Here is a 12041-nt window from a genome sequence, read left to right as displayed (position 1 = left end):
CACACACAAGGAACTTTGTAGGATTTCATATTGTGGTTGAAGATTCTGCTCGGTCTGTTATCAGTGGTGAGAAGAATATATTCAGGTAATCAAAGAAGGGCTTTTCTTCTCAAATAATAAGAATCATCTTTGCTCCGAAGCTGACATTGAAGACTGTGTTGTAAGAGGTGCTGATCACCAGAGGAAATAACATCCTGTGCTCATGTATGCTTATGATCTATTAGAGTCTGATTACTAGTAGCCTATTGTGGGATCCTGGTGAGATTCTGTCATCATGTAAACCTAACAGTGAAGTTGAAATGATCTGTGTGCTCCTCTGGAAACTGTGGAGACTGGAAATATACCTTCAATACTATATGCATAGTGAGTAATGGATGGAATCAGAATAATTTCTTCCTGATTTCCTCCTTGACAATTTGAAGTATAGTGAAAATTTTCAATTAGATCTTCAGATCAAGGCCAGCACCAAACTGGTGTTGATGGTGAGAGTCACAGCAAGTTTCTTCCAATATATATTCTCCTTGTACTCATCAAGGGAGACACACTCGTGCCACCTTCAGATCTACTCATGGAGTGGATGACAATGACCTACTAGTATAATAGAGATTGGTCGTTAATTTGCCTGTTGAGAGTTGAGTTTGGATCAGCATCCCTAAGTGGAAAAGGTGGACTGCTTCTCCTGCTTGTTCATATATTGATGATCACATCATGCTTTCTTATCAGGCAGCATGTTGCTCATTATACAAAGGCTTTATTCCCCTGTTTTGCTATCATCACTTGACTTTTCAATGCCTTTGTTGCCATCAATGCATGATTTGGATGTTGGCATTACAGCTAAACAATCTGCAGGTCCAGAAAGTGATGAGCTAACCCTAACCCTCTAATATATCAATTTGGTGCTGGTCTCTTGGCTGGCAAATATGCTTGCTGAATGTATTCATTAGATGCTCACAGGATTGCAAGATAATTGCCATCTTGTAGATCTTAGTTAACCACCAAAATTGTGGCGTGCACGAAAGCTGGAAACTCTTTATAGTAGAGATTCTCTTATGAACGATGTTATTCAAGGGAGATGAATCGGGGGATGATGTCACCTCTCATACACATTATATTGGTGAGAGGTGAGATTAGTTTTATGAGAGTTGATATCTCACTTGAAAATTGTTGGTCGATTCATCCTGTCATCCAAATGGCTTCTTTCTAATAAGAATAATTATTAGAAAGAAGAAGAATTATATTTTTCACATGCATTATTTTGTTTCTCAAATCAATGTTCATTTTATCTTCTTCTTCTTCTTCTATGTACCTAATGCGATAGAGAAAAATATACATAAGGCTTCATCTTGTGACAAAAATATTTTCAATGTGCTTTCCTTTCTGCTTGTACTGTTTTAATCTTATATAGAGTTCATTTTTTGTAATAAAATAAGCCAAAGCAAAGTCAAATAAGGTTAGTTTTGTTTGGAATTCAATGCTAAATGCGTGCAAATAAATGGTTTGGCTTTAGTTGATGTGCTCTTCTTCTCCACATACTAAATTAATGTTGTCATGCGAGTTGGCACTATCATCAGATAGTCACCACCGAAGCCTTTTGTTCGATCACGCATCTTTCGAGTGTGGCTTTTGATTTGATGTAGATTCCTTTGTTGAATGCTAAAACGACCGGCTGCAAGAAGCTTCAACTCATGTGATATGCCAAATATCTTTGGATTGAATATAAATATAAATAAATGCAGATTTCAAACTCATGACCTGAACTGATACCATCATAAGAATTTTGATTGGGTGATCAATAATCACACATGCTTAAATTTATAAGATTTAATGGGGAAATTTTGTATGATTGGCATTAGCTATTGTTACATCATATTCTTATCACCATTTGATTAATCTTTATCAATGTAAGTGTAGCTATGAACTTTGAATATTGATCTAATTTTAGGAACTCAATGAAAAATATAATTTACTTTTAGCTCATTCTTGGTTTTTATATTTTTCCATTAATTATCGGTGAGGGTTTCAAAACCGAAGATTCTGAAAACTGAATCATACAGATTAGTATCGGAATTGGACTCAAGAACTATTGATGGTTCTGTCAATTTTGGTTTCGATTTCAATCATTTATTATTATTATTATTATTATTATTATTATTATTATTATTATTATTATTATAGATTAAAAAATCAAAATAAAAAAGTCATAATAAAAAATAATAAAAAAATCATTAGCTTTAGCTTTGATTTTTAAAAATTGAGAATCTGATTCCAACCCAATTATGTTCTGATTTTATTTGATTCGATTATTATTTGAAGCCAAGTATAGTCAGGCTTACCTCATCCTATGGATATTATCCTCCTAGTTTAGTTTTTACTTGTTTAAGTAGGCGTGAATGATTCGTCCTGTTGGAAGATGATGTGCAATTATTTATTGTTAAAATCATGACTCAAAAGCTACACAGGACTTCACTTGCAATGGATTCATAATAGCAATAGCAATAGCAATAGCAATAGCATAGTGGGCAGAATATTATTGTACGTAGTGATGCTCGCATGATCATAATTAGAATTCGCCATCGTACAATGCCGAGAAAGAGGAGAGCTGCTGCTACTCCCCATGCGATGCATCATATGATCCAAACTGCACGAATAAACAAGGCAAAACCCCCCTTTTGGAGTCGGCGTACGTTTCAATGATGCCTCCCATCAGGTTTAAATACACACACTGCTTCCTCGTTCCAAGGTGGCGTTGGATCTGCGGAAATCGTAAAGAAAGACTTATTATAACACACTCACATAGAGAGAGAGAGAGAGAGAGAGTGTGTGTGTGTGTGTGTGTGCCTGTAACATGCTTCCTTCAAGTTTTCACCTTCCCTTACCTCTCTGTTCATCTCTCCCTCCGCAAACACTTGCCCTCACACCCACACTGTGGACCTCACGCAGGAGTTATCATTTGCCTGATGCCTGCAGCAGCTGCAATCCACAACCGGAGTCACATGCATGCACTGCTGCGAGCTTGATGATCCAAAAGGATCAGAAAGATAAGATATATTAAGTGTCGAGCATGTGGAGTTCAATGATCCCGCAACTGCATGTGAGAACGGCTGGGGACTGACTTCACTGTTTCCTCTTCTTTTAAGCTTCACAAGCAGCCATGTAGATACAGACAGCGAGAGTGAACGAGGAGGGCTCTCAGGGTTACGTGGCCGATGTTCTTTGCATGGATCGGTCATTTGAATGATGACACCCCTTCTCTCTGATCGACTGATCACTACACGATTCGATGGTAAGAGGTTGCTAACTTCAACTCGATAATTGCAATGATACATAGCATTTCTTAGTGACATTAAGATGTAGTCCGTTAGATGACACATCGTATTCATTTTTGAATGATGTGTTAATTCGGTCTCTGTCCCACGATGATGACGACGTAGATGATGACTCGCATACATGTATAACTCATTCAACTAGATACCAATCAGTGATCCTTCATGTCGAGACTAGCTGTTACCTTACAATCATAATGTTAACGGTTCGGTGTACAATCTCATGATCACAAGTCTAATCATAATTTTGGTTCGATGAACGTCGCAACAAAAAGCACTCTCGAAAAAGAAAAAATCCAACCCGTCAAAGTCCATTTCTAACTTAAGCATCGTAAGTAAACCTACTTTAATACAATTAGCGATATCTTTATTACTTTGATATGGTTTAATACGACTTGAAAATATGTAAATGATATATCATTTATGTCTATTAGAAATAAAAATAAAAAATCTTAGGAAAAGATACACTTTCTCATAAAAAATTATCTCAATAACTTCAAAATATAAAATATAGTAAATTATATTGAACTCGGTTGATTCACCCACATCTGATGATAAATTAAAATTCAACTGAAATTGTATCAAACTTTTTTTTCCTTTTGAGGACAAAAGATCAAATAAGATCTTACTTAATTCCAACAATCATTGAGAGAAGATATATTTGATAAGGTGAAGAGAATATAAAGCAAAAAAAGAAGGAAATAAAAAGATTGAGAAAATGAACTCAAACCTGTAGACTAAATTTAGGCAGCAAGGAAGCAAATAGTGAGTGAGGGGCTCATTTGGGCAATTCAGATCAACAACACATGTAACAAAAAGGAGGGCATTCTGGGAACACAAAGAACTGAGACTTCCTGCCAAGACTTGCTGTGTCTGCTACCATTTCTCCCTCTGCTGCTGCTGCTGCTGCCACAAAGCAGAGAGAGCTGAGGATAAAATAGATAATGTCATAAAGAAATGTTGACACAGATTGACTCCTTGCAATCTCCTCACAAAAGCCACCTCAACTCTCCTAATTTTCCCTCTCTCCATGCTCATCCATCTCCTCTTTTGTTGATACCTTACTGGATTCTCACTGTAGCTCACTCAAGTCCTTGGCAGATAAAAAGTACTCTTCAGCAACATCAAGAATCACTGTGACAGTGCACATCAAATCATCAACAGAGAGAGAAACAGTGTAGAAAAGCTGTTCTACTACTTTTTCTCTCACAGTACAGGAACTAAAATTGTAGTGTGAAGTAGATAAGAGAGATTTGAGATGTTGAGACAGTGAGATCTTTTGACAATTTTTGTTCTGATTTACCACATTTCCATGTATACTCCACAATACAGAATTCTCCTTATTTCTCTGTCTCTAAGACTCTCTTCTACCACTAGTAGTGAATGCTTGCTGTGTTATTACCTCCGCTGGTCAACGTCTGCCCTCGCCGTTGGCCCGGCGAGGATTCTTATTCCACAAACAAATCAATAAATTGCAAAGGACGGATTGATGAGATGACTATAAGACGCACAGAATTGGGATTATGTTGGTGGTGGTGGTAGTGGTGAGGATGCATGCACGGAGGAGAAAGCAGCATGTACGGTCATGGATGGTTGTCGGTAGAATCTATTGGACGATGGCCAAGAAGGAGCCTGCAGTCGCTGCGGCCGCCGATTCGTTCCCTCCGCCTCCGGCGCTCACGTTTTGCCTCTGGAACTGTATCTTGTACTGCATTTTTCTAGCCTCGTCATCGTCGTCGTCGTCTTCGTCGTCGTCTTGGTCGAGGTTGATGCTGTCAGCTTCGTCCAATTTTTCGTAGTCGTCCATCACAGATTGCTGTGGCGGTTCCCCCATCAACTCCTTCACAATGTCTTCTGGCTTCAATGCAATACCGGTCCATCACATTGTGATCCATCAGCGAAGAAGCATAAACCCTTAGGGAGCAATGGTTACCTTCTTCAATCCCACATCGAAGAAGCTCGGGGAGAGCTCTCCGTTGCTAGTCGGTACCTCTGAACCACCTGGACCCTCGCCACCCTCGGAGTTCCCACCGTTTTGATTGTTGTCGCTGCTGCTCTTCCCATTATTGCTTTCAACCTCTGTGGCAGGTTGCTGCTGCTGCGGTGACTGTGGCGGTGGTGGTGATGCCTTCTGTTGTGGCATGATCGTTAGCGCGTTACCTTGTTGCTGACTGGAAGGGGGATTGGTTTCGTGGCCCTGCTGCCCTTGAATTCCCGCAGTGCTGCCGCTGCCGCTGCCACTGCTGCTTCCAAGGAGCCTGTTGCGGTAGAGGGTATCCAGTTGGTGGAAGTAAGGGCAGGTCTTGGAGTCCTCGGGCCGAAGCTTGTTGCTCTCCTTCACCTTCTTGAAGTACTTGTTGATGTTCTCCCACTTCTCCTTGCACCGCTTGGCTCTCCGGTTGTAGCCGAGCTGCTGCATTCTGGCGGAGATCTCTTCCCATAGTGGCCCCTTCGGGCCAGCATCTTGGAATTTGGACTCCAGCGCGCTCCGGATCTTGATCAGTGCATGTACCTCCGCCTTTGGCCACCGGGAGGATGACGACATGGCCTCCTGCAGGTTCGCACGTCCGACCGCATCCTGAGGCTCCGAACCTGGGACAGACTCCGTTGCGGACGACGGCTGGTGGTGAGCGATCTCGCTGCTTTGGAGGTGTCGCTGAACCTCGTGCTTCTGAGGGAGTGGCTGTACCGGTTTCTGCTGCTGCAGCGGTGGGGGGTGTAGTTGTTGCTGGGGAGCCGCTGGTTGTGGCGGCGGAGCATGCGATGGCTGATGGGGGGGAAGCGGCACAATGGAGATGGGGGTGGCAGGCATGGCGGGCACCCGGAAGGTCTGGCCGCTTATTTTCTGCAGGTAGGAGATTATGGCGGTGTCCCGTGACGCCGCCATGGCGCGCTCCTGCGCTAAGACCTCCTGCTCGCGGTTCAGCCGCGCCATCTCCTGCCTCCGCCACGCCTCATCTCGTATCATCCTGTCCTGCTCTCTCTTCTCGATGGCCTCCAAGAACCGCCGCTGCATCACCTCCTGCCGCTCCATCACCTGCCTCATCAACCGATCGAAGAATGCCATCATCTTCCGGCTATTTCCCGACCCACGGCCGCTGTGCTTCCGCTTTCTCCCTTCCTGTCTCTCCGCGGCCTCTTCCGTCTCCTCGTCAGACTCGGACGACGACGAAGAGGACGAATTCGAGGAGAAGCTGATTCCCATGGCGGCGGCGGCGGCGGCGCCGCCTGTGGCCAGGCTCGAGATTCCTTGGAGGCCACCGAGGGGAGGGGTCATCTCGGGCATAACCGCCCTGGTTGGCATCGCCATGGTCGGTGGGGCCACGGAAGAGATAGGCTGAGCTCTCCCGGGTGGTGGGCCCGCCATGGCGGCACTGAAGGCGGACGAAGCAGCGACGGCAGGAGGAGGAAAGGCGGCAGCGCTGCCGCTGTGGAGGGCTTCTAGCTGACTAAAGAAGCGGTAGCTCTTGCCGTCCTGCCGTCCGGCCCTGCCGTCTTTGGTGCGCTTGTAGTACTTGTGCACGTTCTCAAATTTCTCCTTGCACTTCTTGGCGCTTCTCTTGTAGCCCAACTCCGCCAGCTTCCTGTCGACAAGGTAACCACAATTATACGCAACAGCCGCAGCAGACGAGGCTAATAGAGTAAGGACCCATAAAAGAGAAACAAGCAGCACAACAATGAAAAGGCAAATGGCCGCAGGAAAAACGAGATGATCATGATTACATTATACCTCGACAGACGCACAAAGCATCTTAATCCGATTATATTACAATTATGAACTCCCCCCCACCTCGAATACAGTTGTGACGGAAAAGGGAGAAAGCAAGAAGCAGTCGTCATAATGAGTAGTGGCCTCGAGGGGAGGAGCGAGGGAATGCATGCTATGCTGCTTCTGCATCTGGGAATCTTAGACGCTTGGAAACCAAGGACTGGATCGGGATTGGTGCAGCGGATCTGAAGCAGCAGTCATCGAATTCGGAGACCGCTATAACTTGGGAAGGAGAGAGAGAAAGGAGTGGGTGGGATGTGAGGAGGTTTAGAAGAAGAGAGGAGGAGCTCTGAAGTCGCAGTAATGGAGCGCTGAAGTCGGTTGCAAGGAAACCGTTAAAGGGAGGTCGGAAGCCCATGTCTGCGTCTCGATCGAAGCATCAGAGATCCGTGAATTCTGTGAAGGGGAAGGCTCCACATTCTGGTGGCGGTGTCAAAGGGGAGCATGCAGTGGGAATCGTGAAGGACTTTAATTACCTGGTGACCTCCTCCCAGAGAGGGCCCTTGAGGGTGGCGTCCCGGAAGGCCGCGTCCATCTCGGAACGGATCTTGAGCAGGGCGACGGTCTCCTGCCGCGGCCATCGGTTGGCGGTGGCGCCGGTACCCCTCTCGGCGTCGTCGCCCGCCGCAAGGACCACGTCGTCGGGGAAGTTGCCGGCCACCGCGGGGACTAGCTCGTCAAAATCGGCAGAGGGCGCGCTTCCAGCTGGAGGTGGTCGGCTGCTGATGGGCGACGCGGTCTCGGCCAGCGGCTGCTGCTGCTGGAGGGGATCGGGGCCGGGAATTCCGAGCAGGTGCGCCCCGGGGCCGACCGCAGAGGTCGAGAATGGGGCCATTTCGGAGGGCGGCAACCCGTACGTGGCCCCTCCTTGCTGCTGCTGCTGCTGCTGCTGTTGCTGCATGTCCTTGGATTTATTATTATTTGCTCTCCTCTTCTACGCTTTTGAGCAATCCGCTACTCTCTATTACCACAGTGCGTGGCTTGATCGGTACACCGACTCCCTCCTCCTCCTCCTCTCTCTCTCTCACACCTCAGCGGGGAGACAGAGGGGAGGAAGTGGGGATTGGCGCAGTCGGAGAATTGGAAAAGGAACCCAGTACATGAAGGGGTGAAAAAGATGGGAGCACGAACAACTGGAAAGAGAGAGAGAGATAGAGAGAGAGAGAGAGAGAGAGAGAGAGATCCAATTCCAAACCCAGCTTAGACAGAAAACTAATACCTCTTCTCCTAACAAAACGCTGAGTAATTCAGCTCACCATGCAACAGACCCCCCGCGCGGGGGGAGGGTTGGGGGGTGGGGGGTGAAGGTTGAAGAACACGAAGGGGAGTGGGAGAGAAAGAAAGATCCAACAACGTGAAAGAGAGAAGAGATAATGGAATGCCAGGGAGTAGAAAGAAGGCGAGGGAGGGGGGCAGATGATGATGCTGATGATGATGTGAGAAAGAGGAGAGAGAAGAGATGGCAAATGATAAAACAAACGAGATGCTGCGTTGTCAGGGAGGCTTACTTTGTGCCTAAGAATAGTTAACACCCAAAGGACAGAGCAGAGAGAGAGAAAGATAGATCAGATATAAGCTCAGGTTTGTACCTGAAGCAAGAGGGGAAGAGAGAGAGAGAGAGAGAGAGAGAGAGAGTACTGTGCAAGAAAGAGAAGTAATCTTGCACCGTCGGCATGGAATATCTCGAGTAAATTTATCCCTCCCCCCACATGCTCTCCCACCTCAAGCCTGGTTGGTAACATCATTCATGCATGCAAGTCTCCCACAAGTAAATAACACCACCCACAGAAGTTGCTTCACCTTCTTGCTCACCCCTGCAGCTCACAGCCTTGCGATCCCATGATGGTCGCCCTTCTGCCGTGTGGTGGCCCAGCCTTTAGACCCGGTTGATAGTAGCCGGAGGTGCAGGAAATATATCTATATATCTCTGAGACTGTGAACAGGGAAAGCGAGGGGGAGGGAGACAAGCATACGTTGCAACAGCTGTAGCATGGGCCTCCTCCTCCCTCCTCCCTCCTCCTCCACGGAAGGGTAACAACGTGCAAGGCGATTAAAGCGGATCCCACGCACAAATAAACCCACGGCATGGCATGTTAACGCCTCCGTAAGCCAGGTAATGACCCCATTCTTTTGTTGCCCTTAAAGCTCGATGGAAAGGTCGACAAAGACGATCCAGCAGGCCCTACTGCCGTTGTAGAGGAAAGCGAAGGAGGGAGAAGAGTACATGACGGTCAAATGGCTGATGATGATGGTGCCTCCTCAACCGTAGCTCCTCCATGTAATCACCCCAAAACATTACTTAGAGATGAGGGGTTGAGTTATTACCGTGGGCCCGCCTGATCTGGTCAAGTAATAATAGACCCCATCCTTCCCACTTGTCTCTCCTGTTGTTGTTGTTGTTGCTTTCCATTTCTTTTTCTTTTTCTATATAATTAATATTTTTAACCTCACAATATATTTTTTAAATATTTTTAGGTGAATTCTCGAAAAAAACATTTTCTATTTAATTTTTTTCGTTTTTCCCTAATACATTAAATACCCCCAATGATCCTTTTTTTTTTTCTTTTCTATGAACTAGTCTAGTTATAATATTTTTTATATTTAATATTAAAATAATATGTTATAGTATTTTTATACTATATTATATTTTATAATATTATTAAAAAATAAAAAAATATATTATATTATCATGGTATAATGTTTTCCTAATATTACTGAAAACGCTATAACATGTATAAAAATATTATACTAAATATTTTTATATTATGTTATAACGAGACCGATTTATCGTATAGACAGATCCATAAGAAAAGAGAAAAAAAAATATTGTAAATATTTTTTTTTTTGTAAAAAATGATGCTTCTCAAAAAAGCCACAAAGATCCAATAATTATTAATATGAATTAGAGTTTCAATTACCTGTACAATATAATATAAAATAGCCAATAATGAGGGATTGGTGGCTCCAATCAATCTCAGATCACCGAAAGCCATAATTGTAGCAATTGGCTACGGCAAGAATTCATGGCAAGTCGGCATCAACAACGAACCCGACCGGGTCCGATTTATTGGGTTCGGGTCAATCGGTAATAGAATTAACGGAAACGTGAAATGACTGAAACGCCCTCGAGTGCTGACGGACTCCGCTACCACGTGGTCGTTTTCGTCCCGACGCCGACAGCGTTGGCGTCGCTCCGCCTCCCCGAGGAGACTTCTTCCGGCGGCGGGGCCCCCGCGGTCCCCCTTCGATGATTTAATGAGCGGGCCGGGAGATGAGACGCTCGCCGTGGGATCTCGATCGGACGGCTGCGGTTGGGTCTTGGTGCCCCTCCCGGGTGGCTTTCTTGGGTCGTGCGCAGGTGATGGCTACATCGCGATCATGTGGCCACCGCTCTCTTCGGCTTCGCCATTAAGTCGTTTCTAATGCCAATATGACTCCGATTTGGATGGGTGGGTCCATATTGCTTTGGACCACTGTATTGCTTTGGATTTTGCTACCATAAAGAAGAAAATAAATCTAAATTAAAATTAAAATCAGTGTAAAGACCCTTATTTCGGATTTACACTAACTTAAAATATAATTTTGACCGAATAAATGATAATATCCCGATTATTTAGTACAAAAATTAATTCTGACTGTAGTGAAGGGTATATATTTTATGCATGCAAGAAATTGGATTTGAAACACATACAAAGATTAAGTCGGAGCCTAATGACATTTTGATAGGGGTTTTTAGATTAATATTTGTATTGTTAATGAATAGTGAGAGTATATAAATGGGGATGAGGAATCAAAGAAAAAGCCAATTGAAAGTGACATTTTCCCTACTAAACCACCTCAATAATACATTGAACCTAACTTGTTCTTGGTCGGGCCATAGAAAGAACACCAACAAAAAGTTCATTTTGGATTTACCTTTTCTATTACAAAATAAAAATATTTTTTTATGTGTCTAAAAAATTTAAGTTAAATTAGCTTTAGTATTTTTAGCATCATATTGAGTTTCTAAGGTGCGTCGAATAATGATCGAAAAACACAGACTTTACATTTAAAATTATAGAGATGGATATAAAAAATCATTAATTTTGGAGGAATATATATGCATGTGAAGTTTTCTCCAACAAGGCAAAAAAAGAAAAAAGTGGATGCTTATCAACCCTTTCATTCCATAAATTGGAGACTCATGGATCCTCCAAAGGCAATGGCCCTCATGCAATGGGGATACCACTTTTATTAAGGCATCAACACATCCATCACATGATACCTAGCTTACTTACTAGGTTGGGCATCCAACTATTTGTCCTCCTCTCTCTCTCTCTCTCTCTCTCTCTCTCTTCCATTTTTCATTGGCCTCACCATGTGAAAAGTTGTTTCACAATTATGGACACATAATTAAGCATCCAAAGATGACATTACTTGGGGATATATTCTTCATTGCAGTAAAGGAATCCAAAGCATGTGCTCAACAAGTGATCATGACACTCAAAATGTTATTCCATGCTAACATGAACAGTTTCATAAGAAATATCATATGAATCCTTAAAATGTATCTTTTCTTAACTTAGTGGTGTGATGTGGTTATAACTATACGATGAAGACGATTAAGTTAGACTAAACCGAATCGAGTCGAAGCAAGTAAAACATAAACTTAAAAATAGTGAACACAAGATTTATATAGAGCAAAATTTTCACTAAGTGTTAATAATACAAGAAAGAAAAATCTCTCTTGAATTAAATCAAACATGAGCCTAAGGTTTTTTTTTGAATATTTTCTCATATAAATTGAGAAATATTTTCATATAAATTCTATATATCCATTGGAGAAAATTTTAGGTCTTATTTTTTTTTTCTTCTGCAACACATTCTAAAAAACTTATACATGAGATATTTATTATATACCTAATATTTAATTTCTAAGGATTTTTTCATTAAATGAGAAATATTTTAAA

The 12041-nt window shown here is 43.3% G+C and overlaps 1 protein-coding gene across 2 annotated transcripts; it reads right to left on the bottom strand.

Annotated features, from left to right (window-relative positions):
• Positions 1-4447: 4447 nt before the first annotated feature.
• On the bottom strand, positions 4448-9049 carry LOC103975829 (trihelix transcription factor GTL1). 2 transcript variants are annotated; one of them, XM_009390921.3, is made up of 3 exons: positions 7569-9043; positions 5257-6907; positions 4448-5181 (listed from the first exon to the last, which is right to left on the bottom strand). In XM_009390921.3, the coding sequence occupies exons 1-3, from the start codon at positions 7991-7993 to the stop codon at positions 4930-4932; spliced, it is 2328 nt and encodes a 775-aa protein (XP_009389196.2). In that variant the 5' UTR covers positions 7994-9043; the 3' UTR covers positions 4448-4929. The 2 variants fall into 2 exon arrangements, with proteins under 2 accessions (XP_009389196.2, XP_064961028.1); XM_065104956.1 differs by having other exon boundaries at positions 5021-5177; positions 7569-9049.
• Between the last annotated feature and the right edge of the window lie 2992 nt (positions 9050-12041).

This window comes from Musa acuminata, chromosome BXJ2-4 (genome assembly GCF_036884655.1).
Source record: "Musa acuminata AAA Group cultivar baxijiao chromosome BXJ2-4, Cavendish_Baxijiao_AAA, whole genome shotgun sequence".
In the NCBI taxonomy this organism is placed as follows: Eukaryota; Viridiplantae; Streptophyta; class Magnoliopsida; order Zingiberales; family Musaceae; genus Musa; species Musa acuminata.
Note: the sequence above shows the minus strand (reverse complement) of the source record. Positions and strands in the feature narration are given on the sequence as shown.

Excerpts from the sequence above, each read along its gene's own strand:
- LOC103975829 (XM_009390921.3), bottom strand. The coding sequence starts at position 7,993 with ATGCAGCAACAGCAGCAGCAGCAGCAGCAGCAAGGAGGGGCCACGTAC. Across the intron at positions 6,908-7,568 it reads CTCTGGGAGGAGGTCACCAG|GAAGCTGGCGGAGTTGGGCT; the intron begins GTAATTAAAGTC and ends CCTTGTCGACAG. Across the intron at positions 5,182-5,256 it reads TCGATGTGGGATTGAAGAAG|CCAGAAGACATTGTGAAGGA; the intron begins GTAACCATTGCT and ends ATTGCATTGAAG.